We start from the raw sequence: 15,743 nt of genomic DNA on the forward strand, positions 1-15,743 counted from the left end.
TTTCTTACGACTACCATCGCAAACAAAGAAACATTGAACCACTTTTATTAAAGAAATCTGAAAGAGGACAAACAAAGGAACATTCCAGAAACGCTAGATTGAAATTGGGAAAATGGTTTTGGAGTGAAGGTTTACGAGACACAGCGTACGTTCAGAATAAAGAGGTCAGGTGGGCGTAACTGTGAGCTCAGGATTGGTAACAAGGCTTTACGATCATATTTATACCTTGTGTTACTGTTTTGACCATACTAATAACATACTCGAAGTTTACCTTTATATTACTACGACATATAGTCTGGCCAAGTTTCATCAAAAATGAAGACGAACATATGGCCTCTAGTGTGACAACGACCGCTTTCCAACAGTTGACCTAATAATCTGAATAAATAGACCCGTTATCTTACATGACTGGCATTCAATCAACACAACCGTTCTGAACATTTTTTAGGAATATTGTCTATAATATTTGTCGGAGTATTTCTCTAATTTGACCTCAGGAACTACTTAATTGGATTAGACCCATCATCAAACTTGGCTTATATATCATAATTTCAATTATTTTGACAGCAAAATATTTGATTTGAACTACATTCTTATATTTTTTGATAAAAATGAATAAAATTTACATTTTACAAAGATAAATTTAACTTCACTTATCGTTCCATTGGCACAGTAGAGCTGATACATTTCATGTTATACGGTAAAGAAAAGCACACAACCACCAGTGGACAACTTGACATGCTGCTCAACATTCTGGTCAAGTTTCATTACTCCATCTTATATACTGCTGCTATAGAAACGACACAACTCTATATGCTATTGTCTAACTAAGTCAAGGGCCATAACTCTGCATTACTAGGTCTCAAGTGCACAACTCTATATGCTATTGTCTAACTAAGTCAAGGGCCATAACTCTGCATTACTAGGTCTCAAGTGCACAACTCTATATGCTATTGTCTAACTAAGTCAAGGGCCATAACTCTGCATTACTAGGTCTCAAGTGCACAACTCTATATGCTATTGTCTAACTAAGTCAAGGGCCATAACTCTGCATTACTAGGTCTCAAGTGCACAACTCTATATGCTATTGTCTAACTAAGTCAAGGGCCATAACTCTGCATTACTAGGTCTCAAGTGCACAACTCTATATGCTACTGTCTAACTAAGTCAAGGGCCATAACTCTGCATTACTAGGTCTCAAGTGCACAACTCTATATGCTATTGTCTAACTAAGTCAAGGGCCATAACTCTGCATTACTAGGTCTCAAGTGCACAACTTCATATGCTATTCAACATAGCTGTTAAGATTTGTGACTCTGACTAAATGTTTAGAGATCGCATGACAATATTTTGTGACGGACGAAAGAGCGGAAGCAAATAAAGGCAGACTAATCTATAATGATGCGCCCCCTCCCCTGAAAGAGTACTCAATTGTATTGGCACATTTTCGGAGTCTGTCTGGACACTTCAAACAATTATTTCTTTATAAATAAACAACACACTATTTGAAGTTTAAGTATTTTATATATACAAGATCACATCACAATAGACTCATTAAAATGATCAATAATATATGACCAATAATGACATAAAGACATTTACAATGATGATCAAAACTTCACACAGAGTTCAATACTGTATAATTAACAGACATGCTGAAGAAGCAGCTTTGATTCTTATTTGAAATTCCTATTAAATGTTAAACCAACCAGTCTATGATGCAGTAAATCCTGTGTGCTCTTCATATACATGTTGTATTTAAAGGTAAGTTCACAGTATTATGCCATGTTGATCCCAATCTTGAAAGCATCTCTTCCCGATATTCCAAAACAGTAACACATTGAAAGTGTCGTATGTTGTCCATCTTTGATTCAATTGCACTAACCACAACAAAACCACCTTTTATAATTTTTTTACAATACACAATATATCCACAGAAAACAAATATCTTTTTAAAACAATACAATATAACTTTTTCGAGAGTTTTCAGTGTGCACAAAATACCTAGGAGCAGTATTCATTGTGTTCTGCTATTCTCTTTTAGTCTTACAGAACATGCGCAAAATTGACTTCAGAAGAGTTTTGTTTGATTAGTGGCCTTATATCATCTAGGACTACTTTCTTTATAGACTTTTCTCCTGGAGGACTACTTTCAGTAGGACTATTTGTTTTCTGTCTCCATTTCGTCTTCTTCCTCTTCCTCTTCTTCTTCCTGTTTCTCCTGTTTCTCGTACGCCTTGTCAGATGGCGTCACCACCACACCCTCCCATACGCTCATCTCTGTGGCTATTGCTGGAATAAAACATGTCTCGACTGTAAAATTATATCATTATAAAGGAGTATGAATTTCATTTTGATGAAGATTTTTATCAAAAGCTAAGAAAGGAAAACATGCTGTTAATATAAAGCCTAATAATCATTAAAATGTTTAATGTTACAATAACCAAATCATATAACTCACTATAGCGACTAAGTCTTTATATAAATTTTATGTTAAAATAAAAGCAAAAAGTGAATATCATCCAAAAAAACTTGTCTCCAAAATAATTTTAATAAACATAAATGGCCATTGTTACATCCGAAACAGTCAGATTGCATTATTCCCAGTAAAGAAATAAAGAAAACATACTGGCATTGCCCTCCATCCCAAGAATCTGTTTAAATCCCCCGTGTGAGAGAACGCGTAGAAGAGTCTGGGCAGTGTAGCATACCTGGTCCTGGAATATAGCATATCACAGTATTATCGAAGAAGTATAATATAGTGAATCACTATTAAATATGGTTGTTAAGGCTTTATACTGATTTACTGTATGGAATGTGTTCCAATTAATTGACAGGTTCTCCTTAATGAGAGCTACACAAAACATATTTTAATATTTAATTCACATGGGGAACACGACAATGTATTTACCTTCTACAATGAACTTATACTTAAAATACAAAACTAGTTCTACTCTTGTGATCACCTACTCCATTAAGTAAGCTGCATTTTTACTGAATTCAGTCCCCTTTATAATCTGGTGTCATGTTGTTGTGAGTGCAGACGGTACCCAGCTTGTAATTGTCTACTTTACATGTTATTCTAGTATCATTATAGTGTGTGTCTGGACGGTGCCCAGCTTGTAATTGCCTACTTTACATGTTATTCTAGTATCATTATAGTGTGTGTCTGGACGGTGCCCAGCTTGTAATTGCCTACTTTACATGTTATTCTAGTATCATTATAGTGTGTGTCTGGACGGTACCCAGCTTGTAATTGTCTACTTTACATGTTATTCTAGTATCATTATAGTGTGTGTCTGGACGGTGCCAAGCTTGTAATTGTCTACTTTACATGTTATTCTAGTATCATTATAGTGTGTGTCTGGACGGTACCCAGCTTGTAATTGTCTACTTTACATGTTATTCTAGTATCATTATAGTGTGTGTCTGGACGGTGCCCAGCTTGTAATTGTCTACTTTACATGTTATTCTAGTATCATTATAGTGTGTGTCTGGACGGTGCCCAGCTTGTAATTGTCTACTTTACATGTTATTCTAGTATCATTATAGTGTGTGTCTGGACGGTGCCCAGCTTGTAATTGTCTACAATATCTATTGTTCTAGTGTCATTAAAGTCTCAGCCTGGACGGTACCCTGCTCGCAATGGTCTACAATATCTGTTGTTCTAGTGTCATAGTGTGTGTCTGGACGGTGCCCTGCTCGCAATGGTTTACTATACCTGTTGTTCTAGTGTCATTATAGTGTTAAGTCTGGACGGTGCCCTGCTCGCAATGGTTTACTATACCTGTTGTTCTAGTGTCATTATAGTGTTAAGTCTGGACAGTGCCCTGCTCGCAATGGTTTACTTTACCTGTTGTTCTAGTGTCATTATAGTGTTAAGTCTGGACAGTGCCCTGCTCGCAATGGTTTACTATACCTGTTGTTCTAGTGCCATTATAGTGTTAAGTCTGGACAGTGCCCTGCTCGCAATGGTTTACTATACCTGTTGTTCTAGTGTCATTATAGTGTTAAGTCTGGACGGTGCCCTGCTCGCAATGGTTTACTATACCTGTTGTTCTAGTGCCATTATAGTGTTAAGTCTGGACGGTGCCCTGCTCGCAATGGTTTACTATACCTGTTGTTCTAGTGTCATTAAAGTGTTAAGTCTGGACGGTGCCCTGCTCGCAATGGTTTACTATACCTGTTGTTCTAGTGCCATTATAGTGTAAAGTCTGGACGGTGCCCTGCTCGCAATGGTTTACTATACCTGTTGTTCTAGTGTCATTATAGTGTTAAGTCTGGATGGTGCCCTGCTCGCAATGGTCTACTATACCTGTTGTTCTAGTGTCATTATAGTGTTAAGTCTGGACGGTGCCCTGCTCGCAATGGTCAACTATACCTGTTGTTCTAGTGTCATTATAGTGTGTGTCTGGACGGTACCCTGCTCGCAATGATCAACTATACCTGTTGTTTTAGTGCCATTATAGTGTGTGTCTGGACGGTACCCTGCTCGCAATGGTTTACTATACCTGTTGTTCTAGTGTCATTATAGTGTTAAGTCTGGACAGTGCCCTGCTCGCAATGGTTTACTATACCTGTTGTTCTAGTGTCATTATAGTGTGTGTCTGGACGGTACCCTGCTCGCAATGATCAACTATACCTGTTGTTCTAGTGCCATTATAGTGTGTGTCTGGACGGTACCCTGCTCGCAATGATCAACTATACCTGTTGTTCTAGTGCCATTATAGTGTGTGTCTGGACAGTGCCCTGCTCGCAATGGTTTACTATACCTGTTGTTCTAGTGTCATTATAGTGTGTGTCTGGACGGTACCCTGCTCACAATGGTCTACAATACCTGTTGTTCTAGTGTCATTATAGTGTTAAGTCTGGACGGTGCCCTGCTCGCAATGGTCTACTATACCTGTTGTTCTAGTGTCATTATAGTGTTAAGTCTGGACGGTGCCCTGCTCGCAATGGTCTACTATACCTGTTGTTCTAGTGTCATTATAGTGTGTGTCTGGACGGTGCCCTGCTCGCAATGGTCAACTATACCTGTTGTTCTAGTGTCATTATAGTGTTAAGTCTGGACGGTGCCCTGCTCGCAATGGTCTACTATACCTGTTGTTCTAGTGTCATTATAGTGTTAAGTCTGGACGGTGCCCTGCTCGCAATGGTTTACTATACCTGTTGTTCTAGTGTCATTATAGTGTTAAGTCTGGACGGTGCCCTGCTCGCAATGGTCTACTATACCTGTTGTTCTAGTGTCATTATAGTGTTAAGTCTGGACGGTGTCCTGCTCGCAATGGTTTACTATACCTGTTGTTCTAGTGTCATTATAGTGTGTGTCTGGACGGTGCCCTGCTCGCAATGGTCTACTATACCTGTTGTTCTAGTGTCATTATAGTGTTAAGTCTGGACGGTGCCTTGCTCGCAATGGTCTACTATACCTGTTGTTCTAGTGTCATGATGGTGTGAACACGGACGGTGCCCTGCTCACACGGATCTGTGATGCCCACAGAGCCAGGAAGGAAAAAGCCTGCTGCAAGAATCTGTAGGCAGCGTCTGAAATATCCATGAGTTTGCATATAACCTCTAGCCTGAGACTTTCTGTTTTCAAAATGTGTGATTGCAGCTGACTATAGGATAGGGGAAGCCAAATGAATGTATTGCAGAATAAGAACTTGTGAAAAATGCAGACTTCCTTTCTAGAAATTTGACTTACAAATAAAGTTTAATTCTAAGTCTTCAAAATTCTGGTTCAATTTTGTTAATGCAGACAGTAAAAACTCCTTATGATAATTTACATGCATACTTTACCAGCACAGAATCAATTAATCACATTGAGAAATGATTTGCCAACATCATATTTAACAGAAAATGGCTTCAAAGATGCATCGTTTTGACCTGATTTTAAAATGTAATGGTAGCATTAATAAAAAAAATCTCACTACTTCTTCAAACATATATCATCTTTTCTCTTTACAATTAGAAGTGTTTTATACATACTTGAATGCTGTGTTGATGGGGAGGGGTTGTCTGGCTGGATTGTTCATGATGGCATAGTGCGACTAAAACAACAACACCCGTATTAACTAAACAAGCCAGCATACAGATTTTATGAACTATTTCAAGAAAACAGAATTTGTACAGAAAATGTTTTTCTCAGAGGATTAAAATTTGTGTTCATAAGCATCCAAGAAAAATAAATTTAAGCAATAATCTGATTAAAACTATATAATTTCTACTGATGTGATGTTATCTATGAAAATTTCAGGTTATATCAATAGAGAGAAGGATGTACACACACAAATTCTGTATGACCACACTAGGTAACATTACCAGGAGATCTATGATCCAGAATGTGAGTGGTGAGAAACCTTCAAACCGATTCTTCAAGTCCTGCAGAAGCCGGTTTAACACTTTAATACTGAAACAATCAAGGCAGTTAGTGAAAAATCATGTGAAGATTTTCATATCTTCACATTTATTAAGAAACAAAACTATTTTACAAAAAGAGATGATTTCCTTGACATGAACATGCAATGGAAGCAACAATGTGTACAACTTAGAACTACTTATGTTTCACTCTTTTTTGCTGATTTCAAACAAAAATACCTGCAATACTGCAAATCAGACTACGGTATGATAGCAATGAATATTAGCACACTTTTGGCTACTTTGGTATACATAAATCAGCCCAGCTCATAACAAGTTTCACCTTGAATGAGATGCATTTTCCTCAAACCAGCGAGCATGTCTTATTGCAGCCAGGTGACTGTTCATGATCTTGGAGTCCACTGAAAACAGAAATAAACAATTATCCCATTATTTTATTACACTATTAACTGGTAGTATACCAATATGCAGTAACTAGAAGAACATTTTACAGCAAAATATTGATTTGGAAACATTTCATCTCTCACACATGCAACATTTTAGTTTTCCTTTTTAAGTTGCACAGAATTTAAGCTATAATGAAAGATATAAGCAATGAAACCAAGTAAAGGTGAATCAAACTTAATGCAGACTGCAGAGGTTCTAAGTGCATGGAAAAGTTGTCATTGGCTTCTACCTCTATCCAGATCTTGTTTGTCACCAAACCACCTTCTTCGCGGTATGATAATGTCATATATAACATTAAAACAGGGTTTAAGCTGTGAACCATATTCTTATGAATAAACTTACAATGAAGGTCAGGGTCAAGTTTCTTCAGGTTTGGAGGTATGGTTGTGATGAGACAGCGGACGGTGGCATCTGAGGAACTGATCTCGAATCCAGTCTCACTCGTCAACATAGACAACACTGAAATAACGTAGTATATTTTACACATATTCAATTTCAGTCTCAAGGTACCAACTTAATATGAATGTTATCTGGTGAATCATTGAAATGTTGTTGCTGTTTTGATAGTTTATAATATGGAAAAGAAGCATGTTTAAACAATCAACTAGAACTCCACGAGACTGATGTGTAGCCTGGCGATTTATTTACTGTCAACATTATAGCTGTTAGATTGGCATTTTATTCATTTATAGACAATGATGTTGCCATTTAACTTTCAAGTGTAGGTGGCATTTAAAGTGAGGGTAACAAAGTTAAGCCGTCCAAAATTAACAACAAAAATAAACAAAGGGCACTCTAAAAATATGGAAGAAAGAGTTACGGTTCTAGTGCACTGCACTTGCCCTCAATGAGATCTATCTACCTATTTAGTTTCAGGTTGATACCTCCAATAGTTTATGATATATGCCCCTGACAAAATTCAAGCTTCAAAATTAACAAAGGGCAATAACTCTAAACATATGGAAGCAAGAGTTACGGTTCTAACGCACTACACTTGCCCTCAATGAGATCTATCTAGCTATGAAGTTTCAAGTTGATACCTCTTATATTCTTTAAGATATGCCCCGGACAAAACTTTAAGCATGAAAATTGCAAAGGACAATAACTCTAAATCTAAGAAAGCAAGAGTTAATGTTATTGTGCACTGCACTTGCCCTCCATGAGATCTACTTACATATGAAGTTTCAAGTTGATAAATCTTATATTCTACAAGATATGCCCGGACTAAACTTTAAGCATGAAAATTAACAAATGGCAATAACTCTGAATATATGGAAGCAAGAGTAACATTTTATGCACTGCACTTGCCCTCAATGAGATCTATTTATGTATGAAATTTCAAGTTAATAACACTAATAGTTTACGAGATATGCCCAGGACAAGAGAAAATGGGACGTGACCGCCACCGCCGACAAAACTAACCCCTATATGTCGCCTAGTCAGGTGACACAAAAAGTATACTGTGTTTATCTGGGAATGAAATGACATTAAATTTCTGATAGATTTCTGTGAATACAATAAAAGGAATCTACATAATGTACAAGACAGCGATGTAATGTTTATACAGGAATAAATGCAATTTTATAAACATGAAATACCACAGAGAACTGATGATATGTTACAAAGCTTGAGACAAACCTTCCCTGGGCTCAGCTGTCCTCAAGTCATCCAACACTTTGTTCCCGAGAGCTGTAACTGCCTCCTCTGAAAGTCAAGGCATTCATCATTAGCTGATGACAACCAATCTACCATTTATTTCTTAATGGAGATTTGCATGTTATTATATTAAATTATATAACTATGACAGAAGCATAATGACTAAATCTGTGCTTTTATTTTCTTTCCTGTTCTGTAGCCGGTCATGGAAATATAGAGACACTTTAACTATCTTACTATCGAGCTCACTGCCACTGAGATTACAGTGGCAAAGCAAGCAGTCCAGCAGTTTTTCCCCACCAGATGAACATTGCATAATTACAATGGATTATACTTGGCACCCAAATGTTATCTTGGCTTGTGGTTAATAAAATGAACATGTATACCAGTACAAGTAGCATTTGTTCTTGTTCAAGTCCAAAAATATACTAATAAAATATTTTTATGCAATCTACATTAATATATGATATATGAACTTTTTACCATTCACAATGAGGAAAAATGAAATGAAACAGAAGCAGTGCAAAGTGAACATCCCCCTTTAACCAGATTAATTCAAAACCTGCATGAATGGTTCGATGGACTCACATACTTCAGAACCATCAGTCATGGGCAAAATTACCGGGTCAAAACAACGAGCCCCAATGAAAAACAATGAGTATAGGACTCAGATGAACAACAAAAAGAATCACTTTCATTCGGACAAGAAGTATTTTCAGACCAAGTAATGCTCAGTTGAACTCACTTGTAGGGAGAGTCTTCAGCATGACCACAATGTCTGCCACATTGCTTCCTGCCATCATTGTGCCCTTCTTGAACGGACCAACCTGACGGACTTCCTCTATTTGCTGAAAGCACACATCAACTCCTTTTTACTCTTAAGTGGTATCTTGGCAAATTAATCAAGTGTACGTTTTGTTAACTAAACAGAAATTACCTTTGAACAGTTAAAAGTTTTAAATAAAATACTTGCACTACATTACAGTGTACACAGCATATTGATTTCTTACATCATAACTATGATACATGATGTAAACAGAATGTGCTTATTATACAACAAATTACTTACCTATGAAGTTAAGAGTATCAATACTTTGAAGAAAGAACTAAAATGATATAGTAAAGTCTGTTACCATCTTCAAGGGGAATAAAATACTAATATGTAATATTCATTCTATTGAGTAAGAACTGTTGTGGCGGGTCTTACAGCAGCATCAAAGTTTCCAGGTGTGATAGTGACGCTGTCAAGGACAGTGTTGATCTTTGTCACGAGGTTCAGTATCGAGGCCTGCTCTGTGGTGGAAGGGGTGAGATCGCCATTCCGTTTTAACAGCGCCTGCCAGGTTGGTAAACGATTCTCGGTAAAGGAAAGGTCATAATAGAACTACACATATTTCATTTGCGAAACAAACATTGTCAACATTAATGTGTGTCCATACAAAAGGCCTTCAAAAAAATTACATAAGACTACCGGTACATACATGCAACACATTTACGGTACTCATTCATTTCAGAGATTTTATGTTTGCAAAAAGTTTTTTCAAATTGATTGAATATCAGACAGTTATTATATTTACTTTATGAAAAAACATGAAACAGCTTCTTATAGATACAGTTACTGATTTCAGCTAAATTTGGTCAATCCAAGCCAAAAGTCATTTAATTTTAAATAAGCGTTCAGAAGCTTTTCGGCAAAATAAAGCATTCCCTCTTCTTTTTATTATTAAAAGTTATGAAAAAAGGGCTATTATTCAACTCCTGATGAGGTTTTATCATTGTTGCAAGCAAATATGTTTGCAATTAAAATGAAACATTTATTTGATAAACTGAGATTATATGGTCATGTAACTTTTAATTCAAAACCCATTCATAAGGGCTAATATTTTTTATTTGTACACAAGTTATACCCATTTTAATTTTGATCATTTTGGTAATTGGAATCAATCTTTATTGTGAGCCTACAACACAAACACGTCCCTTAAATGTGAACAAGTCAAAAGTCCATGAAAATAGCAGTTCCATCTTGACATCATGAAATGCATGTACATGTATGTCAAGCCTTTTTTAGGAACCTCTCTGAGAAAAAAAACTGGTCTCTTAAGACAATTAGTCTCTTAACTAAGGATAAGCATTAAAGATATTGTATAAAAGATATTGTGAACTGGGAGTAAGATTATTGGTCCCAGTTGTGATATAAATCAACAAGAAACGCCACAATGCGCCGAAACCAGGTTTTTAATGATTGACAGAAGAAGTTCAGTCTGTGTCTGTTTTTCTATTTTTAGTAACAGTGACCTTGAACCTAGGGACCCCAAATGCAATCCATTGAAAGGTATCCATAAACTCTTACATTATACCAAGTTGTGTCAGGATATGTCAACCCTAACTTAAGTTATTCAGTTTCAACCATTTTTCTATTTTTAGTAACAGTGACCTTGACCTTGAATCTAGGGACCCCAAACGCAATCCCATGAAAGGTATTTATAAACTCTTCCTGTACACCAAGTTTAGTCAAGATATGTCATACTGAACTTAAGTTATTTAGTTTCAAACGTTTTTCTAGTTTTAGTAACAGTGACCTTGACCTTGACCCTAGGGACCCCAATCGCAATCCCATGAAAGGTACCCTTAAACTCTTTCTATAGACCAAGTTTGGTCAAGATATGTCAACCCTTACTAAAGTTATTCAGTTTTAAGCGTTTTTCTATTTTTAGTAACAGTCACCTTGACCTTGAACCTAGGGACCCCAAACACAATCCCATCAAAGGTCTCCATAAACACTTCCTATAGACCAAGCTTAGTCAAGATATGTCATCCCTCACTAAAGTTATTCAGTTTCAACCGTTCTTCTATTTTTAGCAACACTGACCTTGACCTTGACCCTAGGGACTCCAAACACAATCCCTTGAAAGGTTTCCATAAACTCTTCCTATTGATCAAGTTTGGTCAAGATATGTCAACCCTAACTAAAGTAATTCAGTTTCAACCATTTTTCTATTTTTAGTAACAGTGACCTTGACCCTAGGGACCCCAAACGCAATCCCATGAAAGGTCTCCATAAACTCTTCCTATAGACCAAGTTTAGTCAAGATATGTCATCCCAAACTTAATTCATTCAGTTTCAACCATTTTCCTATTTTTAGTAACAGTGACCTTGACCTTGACCCTAGGGACCCCAAACGCAATCCCATGAAAGGTACCCATAAACTCTTTCTATAGACCAAGTTTGGTCAAGATATGTCAACCCTTACTACAGTTATTCAGTTTCATAGGTGAGTTTCACTATGTGAAAACCTGGTTAAAAATGTGAACCATATTCATTTCACTACAATTAATATGTGTGTTAAAACAGTTTATACAGATAAAAACAGATAAATGTATAAAATAAAAAAATATTATTTGTACAATAAAGGTTTATGAAACTAAATAAAATGATCTTTTAAATAATATTTGAAAAATGTTCCTTAGATGCTGATAAAGTCACAATCTCAGAGTCTGCATATTGTAATTTGCTTGGTAGTCTTAACCACTTTAAAAAAGATATGTTTGTTAATGTATGTCACTATTTTCAGTACTACTAACATTGTTTTTATAAATACCAACCAATAAATTCCAAATTTTGTTACCATTTAGACTGAATCTCCCCTATCATCAGCTATTTTGAAAAATGAAACGCCTCAGTCAAGTTTAAATTTCTCTACAGTTCTCCCTTCTTAAGTTGACATTTTTTTTATCTACTGTACACATTACTATAAACGTTGACCAGACTACTCGATAGGTACGGATAACACTGTTCTGGTTGGTCGAATTAGTAGAAATAATCATAACGCCACCACTTAAAAACTAAGCATCAGGGTTATTTGACAGGTTGACAGGCAGTCGCATAAAAAAAGTTAAATAATTGTTTATAACCACTTGGAAGGAATTTAACACAGCCATACAAGGTTGCATGAAAAACAGGTCGAAAGGCAATTCCTTTGCACACTCATTTTTTGCAAATTGGGCATTTCAATATGCAAAAGGCCAATAACCAAAAAATGCTTTACTTACATCTGCAAGAGGTTTATCATCTGTTGCTGGACGTGCCTGGGGGAAACTTGTCTCACACTGGGTAATGTCGAATGGAATGTGTGGTATAAATGCCCGGAATCTATATAAAGAATAAATAAAAGGGTGAACTTAAATCATTGAAATATATTTATATCATTATTTACAGAGATTTTTTCAAGAAATTACATCATCAATCAAGCTGCACAATTATTATCACCACTTTTTAAAAAATATGCCCTAAAAGTACTCAAAATATAGTTCAGGCTGTAAATAACACTGTGTAACGGAAATGGATGTTTCGGAAATATTGGATTCAGTGGAACTTAGGGATTGTTGGATTATAATGGACTTATTGGATGTTAGGAATGATATAAAAGGAAAGGATTGTTTTTTGAGAATTGAATAGTTTTTGGATTGAGTAAATACATCATGACACTCTGTTACGGGATTACCAAATAAAACGTGGTTGAATGTTTTTCTCTTGTTTATCCTGCCCAGAAAATTTTAGGCGCTACAATTGAAAATATACATACGGTGGTCCTGGTTTGAATCCCATCATGCCACCTCTCATCATCCCGCCACGCATCATCGGACCACCGCGTCCACGCCTAAAAGGTCTACCACCTGGCATTATCTAAAAGTAATAAGCAGGACCTTGGTCACAAAAGATATTCTGCTAACATTTTATTCTTGTATAAGTGTTTAAAAAATACTCTTTAATGATATTTATAAAATGAAAATAAATCTGAACAGTTGTCAATTGTCCGAATAGACATCCGACTTCTATGCCTGTTCAACTATGTATAGAAAATATGCCAACTGTAGCATCATGCACGGAATTTTTCGGATTTGTTAACCTAACATTGTTTATCATATCAAATGCAATATTTATTCATGTTAGTTGAATCATATAACATAAGAAAATGCTTTATTTAGAAAGAAACCCACGCTTTGTTTTGACCGGAAATGTTTAGCGAACAAATGCGCATGCGTAAAATAATGAAAAGCGTAGCACACAACATATGATACAGGAAACTTTCAGTCTTCATGTCAATAATTGAGTCAATCGTAACAACTCGGCCATCTCCGGCAAGCTTCGAGATAGACCATATCTTGATACTAGCCGAGGAGTTCCGATTGTAATTGAGTATATAAAATAACATGAAACAATACAAAGTAGCAAAAGAACAAGTGCATGGCATCTGGGACCAATTCTACTCCCAGATGGTAGATACGAAAGGTTAGAATAAAACACGCCACTGTAATGCAGAATTTTTACATTGCATTAAAATTCTCATTGTAGCCTACAGGTCGCGCTAAAATGCGGTCTTTTAGCGGACGATATAGAAAACGTTGTATAGTGCGGACGACATAAATAAAGAAAGGGTGTGAAAACTGCGACCAATATAGACAAAGAAGGCGTTCTAATACTAATGTTTTCCTTGTTTCGCGATAGCGGAATGTTGCAAATTTTTATGTCGTTATTTTTATTAGAATTAATTTGGGACCAATAACAATATCTAACATGTAATAAGAGCTTTTATTTGTTTAATGATTTTAGTATAAAAAAAATCGGCTTTTTGTGGCGAAAATAAGATAACATTGGCAAAAATAAGCACATATTAAATAGTATTATTGTATTTATTTAAATTGATATAAAACTTATTGTAAGAGTGTACGCGTTTAGTTGTAGATGGATTACTTTTCTAATCATAAGCGATAGAAAATATCTAATTACATCCAGGCCACACCACGTGGAGGCGATCTTGCCACGGATCGTGGGTTGTTGAATGAATGAATGAATGAATGAATGAATGAATGAATGAATGAATGAATGAATGAATGAATGAATCAATGAATGAATGAATGAATCAATCAATCAATCAATCATTCAATGAAAAACATTCCCGACGTATAAATGAATGTACGAGTAGTTTTGCACAAACTGTTAAACATTAAGAACATCAAATATATAATCAAGTGATAACAGAAATATAAATCTGACATGACATGAAATTATCTTGAAACTAGTAACCTGTTATACAAATACACTCATCATTAACTCAAATACACTTTGTGCACACAAATTCGACGCCAATATGAGAAATATCGCATGGTATATTTACAGAGTGCTTATGATACCACTGTGAACACTTATCACACTGTACTTGATCCCTATAACATTCTGGTAAATTGCATATACAATAATTTTCAATAACACTATTTTTTTCTGTTTTTTTTACGTCGCACACCGATTGTCTTTTTAGTATTTGGAAATTCTGTTATTTTTTCGCATTCAAAACATTGTATTAAGTGTACCCTTCGTTAAACAGAATTGAATATGAAATCATGACAAGGTTTTTTATGTAAACAAAATGAAGTCTGATGTGCGATGGCCTATCGCCAACAATCCACAGAATTATCTTGCCTTTGAACAGAAGGCATAATAATATGAAAACTGTTTTTATTTCCACCATACATTTGCGAAAGTTGTATTTTTAAACCGTCGGGTATTATTCTATCATTCAGTCTGTCACATCCTAAACTGTGTATGAGGTATATATATATTGTTTTATAGTTCATTGAAGTTAACCAGTGATCTTCATGTGTATATGGTGAACTTGGCAGGAAAATTCTTCATCTGTTGGTTGCAGCGGAATGTGTGTGGTCCATATATTCTTGTTATCGTCGTATTTCGGTACCTTTTCCGGTTATTGTAATCCGCCAATTTTATTTCCAAATTGATTTTTTAAAAGTTTATTTGCTGCATCAATATGCTGTGAATATAATTTCTTAAATCGGTCACTTAAAATATTTTTTTCTACATTGAAAGTCCAAGGTTTTTTATTGTCATTTTCATAAGCACTTTTATCACAGCGACTGCTTAGTTCAATGATTGCGTCTACTTCTGTAATCTTGGAAAGTTCTGATATTTTGGCGTATTTATTTTAAGTATTGGAATCTGGATATGTAAATGAAAGTTTTCTTTTCTTTTAAGTACTGGTTTGTTTTGAAGTCATTAAAATTGACCTGGGCGTTGAAGGAAATACACTTCTTCGAGCTTCACTATTAGTTAAGCTTTGTTCACTTTCTTCTATTGTATTTAAAGCGAGCGATTTGAGAATGTCCCTAAATTCCTTTTTAATGGTTGAATCAGGCGCCGGATTTTCCACTACATCCGAGTTCTCTTTCCTCCCTTTATTGTGCCACAT

The 15,743-nt window shown here is 35.7% G+C and overlaps 1 protein-coding gene across 2 annotated transcripts; it reads right to left on the minus strand.

Moving 5' to 3' along the window:
- Positions 1 to 1,504: 1,504 nt before the first annotated feature.
- LOC128218459 (interleukin enhancer-binding factor 2 homolog) lies at positions 1,505 to 13,598 on the minus strand. Of its 2 annotated transcripts, none has more exons than XM_052926132.1 (13): positions 13,480 to 13,598; positions 13,065 to 13,165; positions 12,532 to 12,631; positions 9,689 to 9,817; positions 9,227 to 9,329; positions 8,464 to 8,529; positions 7,168 to 7,284; positions 6,701 to 6,779; positions 6,322 to 6,409; positions 5,989 to 6,050; positions 5,430 to 5,544; positions 2,630 to 2,717; positions 1,505 to 2,292 (listed from the first exon to the last, which is right to left on the minus strand). In XM_052926132.1, exons 2-13 carry the CDS (start codon positions 13,160 to 13,162, stop codon positions 2,162 to 2,164), a joined length of 1,176 nt encoding a protein of 391 aa, XP_052782092.1. In that variant the 5' UTR covers positions 13,163 to 13,165; positions 13,480 to 13,598; the 3' UTR covers positions 1,505 to 2,161. The 2 variants fall into 2 exon arrangements, with proteins under 2 accessions (XP_052782092.1, XP_052782091.1); XM_052926131.1 differs by having other exon boundaries at positions 9,689 to 9,838.
- Between the last annotated feature and the right edge of the window lie 2,145 nt (positions 13,599 to 15,743).

The sequence above is a fragment of the Mya arenaria genome, chromosome 14 (genome assembly GCF_026914265.1).
Source record: "Mya arenaria isolate MELC-2E11 chromosome 14, ASM2691426v1".
NCBI classification, from domain to species: domain Eukaryota; kingdom Metazoa; phylum Mollusca; class Bivalvia; order Myida; family Myidae; genus Mya; species Mya arenaria.

Bases quoted from the DNA above. Each gene is read 5' to 3' on its own strand.
- LOC128218459 (XM_052926131.1), bottom strand. From the start codon at position 13,162: ATGCCAGGTGGTAGACCTTTTAGGCGTGGACGCGGTGGTCCGATGATG. The intron at 9,839-12,531 runs GTAAGTAAAGCA...TCCTTTACCGAG, and splicing joins ATGATAAACCTCTTGCAGAT to AATCGTTTACCAACCTGGCA. The intron at 7,285-8,463 runs GTTTGTCTCAAG...ACGTTATTTCAG, and splicing joins GACAGCTGAGCCCAGGGAAG to TGTTGTCTATGTTGACGAGT.